We start from the raw sequence: 8,309 nt of genomic DNA, 5'->3' as shown, positions 1-8,309 counted from the left end.
ATGTGGTGGTGTTTGAGGGTCCCCAGGACGAGGGAAGAGATGAGAATCTTGACTCCATGTTTCAGAAGGCTGATTTATTATTTTGTGATATATATTATACTAAAAGAAAATTATATACTAACACTATACTAAAGAAAGAGAAAGAAGACATCAAAATGCTAGAAAAGGATGAATAATAAAATCTTGTGACTGACCAGAGATTCTGACACAGCTGGACTGGGATCAGTCATAAAGTAAAAACAATCCACATGAGACCAATCAAAGATGCACCTGTTGGTAAGCAACCTCCAGACCACATTCCACGCAATCAGATAATTATTGTTTACATTTCTTTTCTGAGGCTTCTCAGCTTCTCAGAAGAAAAATCCTAGTGAAAGGATTTACATAAAATACATCAGTGACAACAGGAGATGCTGTTTATTGCTGTATTTACTCCAGGAGCTGCTTTGCTTTGCTGTCACATCCAAAAATCCTGGTGCAGACCAGGGTCCATGAGGGCCCTCCCAGGATGTTCCCTGACGGAGGAATCCCAGTGGATGGGACACACGGATGCCCCATGGGGAACACTCAGTCTCATGACCATTTATCTCTTTGCAAAGGACACCTGACCTCTGATTAAGGATGGAGGCCAGGAGATGGCAAGGAAACAGGAATGGAGATTTCTTTTGGTGGACAAGGAATTAATAAGGCCTGCTGACACTTCAGGCTGACAGAAGAACATATAAACAGAGCTCCCATGCTGGCTCTTACAAAAGATCCTGATTTATGTGAAACTGAGCCTGGTGGGTGATGTAAGGCACTGGCACAGGCAAGCATCACCCCAAAGCAGCTCTCTTTTCCTGAAGGAGGAGAACAGGGGCTGACACAGAAATATGGCTTCTTAAACTGCTTTTAAAAAAATCAATTCTTACAATATCAATGTAAGTCCATTCCAGTGTAATTCCATCACTGCAATCAGGTTACTCCGGGCTTTAAATCGTCCTTGATCACAGAGCAACTCCAGATGATAAATGGAGCTTTCTTTCTCATTTTGGGATATTTGGGCCAAATTCTTGGCACAGGTCAGGTACAGATAAGTGGCACCAACTTGTGCATTTCAGGGTTTAATTGATTTTTCTATGTAAATTCTACTGTTATGCTGTACTTTGATTTTCAGTACTCTGTTCATAAATGAAAAATTCATCCAAATACGAATGCCAGTTAATAATCATTCACTGACCATATTTTAATTATCAACCAATGATGTTTTATCAACATCCAGCAGCTGCATCACCTCAGTGCATTTCTGTGAATGAATTAAACCTCAGAAGAGAGAGATCAGCTCAGTTCCCAGGGGCGAGCACAAAACCTCTTTGAAAGAGCAGACAATTGCACAGAATAACAGTTTAACTTGGGGAATGGAGAATAATAATGGATCCAATTGAAAGTGCAAGGGAATTTAGAGAGGAAAAATGTAATCACCTGCTCTGGAAAGGGGCCAGACACTGTTTAAAATCTCGTTCTTCCCAAATATGTCTGGGAATCCTTAATGACAGCAGGATCATGAGACATGGCATGTGTTGCAAAAAAAAAAAAAAAAGGCAAAAACAAGCTGTATTTTTTTTCCTTGATTCTAGCAATATAGAAAGCCCTATAATCTAGAAATACCTGATGGTATTTCAGGAACCTGTGTGACACAAACTTGGAGTTGTGACCCAGTGTAGAACAAAAGAAGAGTGAGGAGAGATGCATCTGTAAAATAAAAAAAAGTATTTAATGCTTGCAGGAAAATAAAAAAGCTTTTGGAAAAAGAATGAAAATTAAATAAGAGATGTGTTTAATTTAATTTTCATTATTGTGATCTGTGAAAACAGCGAAAAGAAAAAGAAAATCCTTTCATTTGTTTATTTTAATAATTTGTTTTCCCATCCTGGAGAGCAGGACCAGCCTCAGCCTCTTATAAATATCCTCCCTTCAGTCTCTGTTGAATGTGAGGTGCATGAAATTTGGGATTGGTGAAGTTTATCATCCTCAGATGTCTTTTGCCCAGTGCTGAACAAATAAAGGGATGCCAATGTCAGTGTCAGCAAGAGCTGCCTCCTCCAATAGCAAGTGACGAGCTCATGTTCCCTGAGTCTGAGGGAATAAAAGCCAAGCTCAGAAGTACTCCTGATGCTAATTAATTATCAACCAATTTCTGGTAAAATTCAAGTGGTTCCAGCAGCTTTTATTTATACCTGTGCAAGTCTGAGGATTGGAAATGATGGGTTTTGGTTTGTTTTTGTTTTTGCAACCAGAAAGAAGTGATTTTTTTCAAGTGTTAAGTGAAAAGGGAAGTTGTTCCAACAGCTTTTGGATTCACATGTGTTTCATGTGACACACACCATGAGGTTTCAATTAGCTTTTGGGCAATTGTAAACTAGAAAGCAAGCAAAAGATTGTGTTAAATATGAACTGTTATTGTCTCATTTGTTAACTGTCAAAATGAAATCGCTAAAAACTCATCATGTTTTTTTTTAAGCAACCTAGAGCTGAAATTCAGAGGGATTTTTGTCTGAAAATTTAGTGTGATCAGTGCCAAAGTATTTCAGGGGCCAGAAAAGGGCAGTATTCTCATTATCACCTTACAGACAGAAGCTGTGAATCTGAAAATCACCATCACCCAGAGAAAAACAACACCCCAGCGCTGCCTGGGACTTCAGGGCAGAGCCAGACCCCTTTGGACCCCTTTGGACCCCTTTGCTCCAAACCCTGTTTGATCCCTGGTATCCCCTTCAGAGCATCCTGCTCTGGGGTCACCCCTGGGTTCAGCTCAAGTGATTTAATTAACAGGGAACATGACTGAAAACACAGGAACAGCTAATGAGCATGGCGGGTTGTAGATGGGACTGGGGCTCAGGGGCATCATCTGAGGGCTGTGAGGGTCAGAGAGAGAGTTTAATGATTTTGTGGCCTTGGTGTGAGGTGAGAGGAGGGCAGGGGCTCCTGGGGCTTAGGGTCAGATGAGAAGAATATAATTTCTGGGTTGTTGCTGCTGTAAAGGAGCCTGGATCTGCCCCAGCTGACCCCACCAGTTTTTTTTTTTTTTTTTTTTTTTTGGCTATGACATATTTTGGAATAGAGACAGCAGGTCAGGGTGGCTTGGAAGTAAATGAGGCCCCTTCCAGCCCAAACCATTTCATGATTTCCTGTGACAATCTGAGCGTGTCCCTTGCTGGAGCTGCCCCATCTGTGACAGATGATGTAGGACCAGATTTCCTGGGTTTTCCTTCTGCCAGCACAGCCTGGCTGTGATGCCCCAGCTCCCAGTGGCTCCCAGTGCCCCATCCCAGCACCCGAGCCTTCCTTCCAACCCCAGAATTATGGCCTGAGCTCTTCTCCCCATCTTTCCTTTTATCTTTCACTGAAGCAAATATCCCCCAAATGGATGGGCACGCTAAGCCCATTCACTTAACGGCTGGGCCCAGCTGAAGGTCACCCTGAAAACACTCATAATTCCTATTCAGCACTATAAATATGCATTTGATTCATTGTCTCCTGTCCCTTCCATCACGGGGGATGGAGGAGGCGGACCGGCAGCCCCCCCGCCTCTCCCGGCAGCGATGAGTCACTGTCCTGGCTCTGAGGCTTCATCAGAGCGATATTATTTGACAATAATTGTAATTTATGCTCTGAAAGTGCCAGGAGCTTTCATGGCCTCTGGGATGTGATGGGTGAGGGTTGGGTGGGATGGAGGTGATCAGGGGACACTTGGGAGCCCCTGGCCAAGGATGTCCAGGATGGTTGTAAAGCCCTCAGAGCACCAGTGGTTCTGTGCTGATAGTGACACCGGGATGGGATGATACCTTGAGGGACACTTGGTTCTCTGGCAGCCCCTGGCCAGGGATGTCCAGGATTATTGTAAAGCCCTCAGAGCACCAGTGGCTCTGTGCTGGGGGTGACACCAGCAGTGGGGAGGAGATGCCACAGCCCAGGAGGGACCAAAGCATCCCTGGTGCCCTTGTCACTGCTCATCCGGGGGCTGCCGCAGTTCCAGCGATTAGAAAGCACGAGAGACACAAAAACAAACCCCAGCAGCGCCTTCCTGCTGGGGTTTAAGTGGATTTTGGGTACCGAAAGAGCTCGGGTGCGGGAGACAGGGAGATCCGAACCGGCCTCGGCCGGGGACTCCCCTCACAAACCACGGGGCGGGGCCTGGTGCTATGGGGGCGTGGCCACGCATACAGAGGCGGAGCTAATGTCATGGGGCGTGTTGGTGGGCGGGGCCTAATAGCGGGCTGTGTGGTTATGGCGGGGCTTACGCCGCGAGCTATGGGCTCTCACTATGAGGGGGCGTGATCGAGGGCGTGGCCGGAGCGGTGTGGGCGTGGCCCGCGTGACGCAGTGACGCTGCCGCGGCCCGGCCGGACGGAGCGACCGCCATGGCGAGCCAGTCGCAGGGCATCCAGCAGCTGCTGCAGGCCGAGAAACGCGCCGCGGAGAAGGTGGCCGAGGCCCGCAAGAGTGAGTACGGCACGGCACGGCACGGCACGGCACGGCACGGTCCCGCCAGGCCCCGCCGCGGGGGTGTGATGGCGGGAGAACCCGGCCCGGCCCGGTCTGGCCCGGTCCGGCGCGGCCGCCTCAGGCCTTGCGGCCCGGCGCTGAGGCCGGGGGGCAGCGGGGATCCCCCAGCCCTGCTCGGTGGGATCCCCAGGAGAGCAGCTGTGGAGGCTCCCCACGAAGGCACAGTGCGGTGTGAGGGGTCGGAGCCGCACCGAGACCCTCCTGGCAGAGCCCAGCTCAGGAGCTCGGGGGCTCGTGGCTCTCTGCAGGACACGGTCACCATAACCTGGCCTTGGCTTGGGGCATGGCTGTGCGTCTCTCTATCCTTCCTGCCTTCAGCTGGTGAAAACAGTGTGTTTCCATGTCGGCAATTATAGAGCTGTTCATCCTAATGGTGCCAAGTTAGGCTCTCTCTCCTGTTACGCAAGAGAAACTCTGGTTGCAAAGACCCCCAAGTTTGCAAATCTTTTCTGCTTCAAACAAATACATATGTATATTTCTGTTTATATACCTGCTCTGGCCTGCAGTTCAACCCCCTGATAGTATTGTAAGAGGCAGATTTTTGTAGTTTCCTCCACTCATGATAATCTCTGAGGGGAGAATGTGGTGGGAAGTCCAGGAGGGGAAGTTGAGGCAGTGGCTGGGACTGCTCTTGGTTTCACAGCTGGTCTGGCCTAAGACTAAGATTTAAAGCTCTTTCTATTGGGCTTTTTTTGGGCTCTCACAGAAGCTGCACACTCACATGGATTGGGGCAATCCTAGGCACGGGTACACACTTGGAGAACTTACTGGGAGAAGCCCTGCAGAGAGGACCTTGGAGGTTCTGGTGGTTGAGGGGCTGGACATGAGCCCATGGTGCATTCACCACCTTCAGGCCCAGACACATCCTGGGCTGAGCCCAGCGAGGGCAGCAGGGCAGGGAGGATTGTGCCCCTGTGCTCAGGTGAGAGCCCACCTGCAGAGCTGCCCCAGTCCTGGCCCAGCACAGGAAGGAGCTGGAGCTGCTGCAGAGATCCCGAGGAGGCCATAGAGCTGCTCCCAGGGCTGGAGCCAGGCTGGGAGAGCTGGGGGTGCTCACTTGGAGAAAAGAGAAGGCTCCAGAGAGAGCTCAGAGCCCCTTCCAGGGCCTTAAAGAGGCTTTTGAAAAGGAGGGAGAGAGACTTTTTATATGGAAAGTGGTAGAGGGCAGAGTTAGGTTACATATTGGGAGGGAATTTTCTCCTGGCAGTGTGGGCAGGCCCTGGCACAGGGTGCCCAGAGCAGCTGGGGCTGCCCCTGGATCCCTGGCAGTGCCCAAGGCCAGGCTGGACAGGGCTGGGAGCAGCCTGGGACAGTGGGAGGTGTCCCAGCCATAGCAGGGGGTGGGATGGGATGATCTGTAAGGTTCCTTCAGCCCAAACCAGTCTGGGACTCATCCTGTGACTATGCCAGACCTGATGTGGCCCCTTGCTCTCCACTGCTCCGTGGTGGAGGCTTGGTGACCTTGGCCGTGGTTTGCTGGGCTCCTCCTGCCATCAGCACACTCAGGGAGGGGGTTTGGTGTGCTCCTGCAGAGGGAGCAAACACTGTGATGGTGGCTGTGCATGAGGAAAACATGCTCTCAGTGCTTTCTCCTCTTTCTTTGCCTTGGTTTGTGCTGTGGGAGCAGGGAAGAACCGGCGGCTGAAGCAGGCCAAGGAGGAGGCCCAGGCAGAGATCGAGCAGTACCGCCTGCAGCGGGAGAAGGAGTTCAAGGCCAAGGAGGCAGCGGTTGGTGTTCTCCATCACTCACTTGTTTTCAGCCCCTTTGCCTTGCCCTGGCAGCACCCTCAGGGTGGAGCGAGTTGCAGCAGGAGCACTTCCCCAAGTGCCTTCCTGTGAGGCACAGCCACGTGTGCCAGAAAAACCCCTGAAGTGGCTCAGGACGTGGTGTGTTGGTCTCAACTGGCAAAGAGCTTAATGAGCTCCTGAGTGACAGCCTCCCAAAAGCTGCTGTGTGTAGCAGTGTCCAGACGAGACTGAGCTCATTGCTCCTGTCACAGGCTCATTTCCTGTGGTGCTGACATGGCAGAGACCACTTGCTGTGTCCCTGGTCACCAGAAGGGAAGGCTGGGATTTTTATAAAGATTCTCCAAGGGTAGGAGCAATGGAATGATGGGAATTGTGCTTAAAGGGACTCCTGGGTGTTACTTTTCTTGTACTCTCTAGTGCAGCTGTGCCCAGGGGTTCCAGCTGTCTGTACAGCAGGACCTGTATTTTGGGCACTCCTTAGAAATTCAAGCTCTGAACTGGTGGATAATGGATAAATGGCAGGGAGTTGGAACAACTTTAAGGTTCCTTCCAACCCAAACCATTTGATGATTCTGTAAAAGAGGCTAAAAAGCAGGGGGGGGCTAAGGATGAAATATGTGGACAAGCTTAAGGTGAAATCTGAGCAAAAAAAATGCAGCAGTACTTTTATTTAACATGAACATTAAAATTAATCTTCCCTCAACAAAGATTAATGTGTGAGATGGTCCACAATAACAAAATACAGAGCTTGGCATGGTGATTCTTCTTTCCTTTGCTGTTTGTAGGCCCTTGGCTCCCATGGCAGCTGCACCACTGAAGTGGAGAAGGAGACTCAGGAAAAGATGAGTGTAATCCAGCAGAACTTCCAGAAGAACCGGGAGGTGGTGATGTCCCAGCTGCTGTCCCTGGTGTGTGACATCAAACCCGAGATCCACGTGAATTACCGCATCAATGGCTAGTGCTGGGAGCAGGGAGCAGTGTCCTGGCTGTGCTGGGAGTCAAGTCTGAGCTTCAGGTGGAATGTACAGCTCTTAGCCATACCTTTCCTGTCCTCCTTGTCCATGTGTTAAATTATTTCAGTGAGCCCTCGGAGTTCTCTTAGTTTCTCTTTTGACACGGATTCAGAGCTTATTCAAACATGAAGTGGCCATGTCTCAGATGTGTGCTAAGTTATTAAATAGATATTTTCCAGCTGGCACAGGAATGCTCCCTTTCCATGGTGATAGTATGCAGTGAGAGGCTTCCCTCTGTGAAAGAGAAAAGGGAGAGAGCTGCTGGCCTGTGTCAGTAATTGTTAATCCTGTGTACCTGTATTCCTGTTGACCAAACTGCATTTCTCAGTGTGTTGTTAAACCTCTGCACAGGGTTTAAACCCTGTAAGAAGAATTCTCTGGCTGTGCAAGTCCTGGCTGATCATTTTCAGGTGCTTGAGTTTCTCTGTAGCGAATCCTCTGTATATTCTGCTGTTAGCTTGAGGTACAAGTCTGGCTCTGTGACACCTGAAAGTAAAAACACTTCACTCCAAAGGCTCTGCTCAGTCTGGTTCTTCCTGCTGACTTGTTCTGGGAATGCTGGCAGGTCTTGCTGGGCACCTTGGAAGTCTGGACTCTGCAAAGTGACCATCAAGTATTGATAAAAGAAAGTTTAAGAGAGACAGCCAATATCTGAAGGTCACAGCAGGTAAGTTAAAACCCATTACAGAGCTCCTCCTCTTGGCTCCAGTCTGATGCTTTACCTGCCAGATCATTCTGAAAACCTTCAGGAGCAAATGTTCTTGTGACCATTAGGGGAAATAAAATGGTGCCAGTTCATTGGAATAGTTTGATAGCCAGGTGCTGCACAGTAATTACCCTTCCTTGGGTCCAGTGCTGGTCACTGCGTGTTTATACCAAGGTCATCCTGAATCCTGCAGCATCCTGGGCCTGGGAACGGAGGGAAAGAACAGTTCTAGGGTTGTCTGCATCACTTCCAGTTCTTTAATCAAAGATACACGCAAATAATCAAGAGGTTTCATG

General features: G+C 49.3%; 1 protein-coding gene across 1 annotated transcript; it reads left to right on the top strand.

Annotated features, from left to right (window-relative positions):
* The first annotated feature begins 4,334 nt into the window (after positions 1-4,334).
* ATP6V1G1 (ATPase H+ transporting V1 subunit G1) lies at positions 4,335-7,820 on the top strand. Its single transcript, XM_059865135.1, has 3 exons — positions 4,335-4,482; positions 6,173-6,273; positions 7,080-7,820. Exons 1-3 carry the CDS (start codon positions 4,401-4,403, stop codon positions 7,251-7,253), a joined length of 357 nt encoding a protein of 118 aa, XP_059721118.1. The 5' UTR covers positions 4,335-4,400; the 3' UTR covers positions 7,254-7,820.
* Positions 7,821-8,309: the final 489 nt, after the last annotated feature.

The sequence above is a fragment of the Haemorhous mexicanus genome, chromosome 21 (genome assembly GCF_027477595.1).
Source record: "Haemorhous mexicanus isolate bHaeMex1 chromosome 21, bHaeMex1.pri, whole genome shotgun sequence".
Classification (NCBI taxonomy): Eukaryota; Metazoa; Chordata; class Aves; order Passeriformes; family Fringillidae; genus Haemorhous; species Haemorhous mexicanus.
This window is presented reverse-complemented; position numbering and strand designations above follow the sequence as displayed.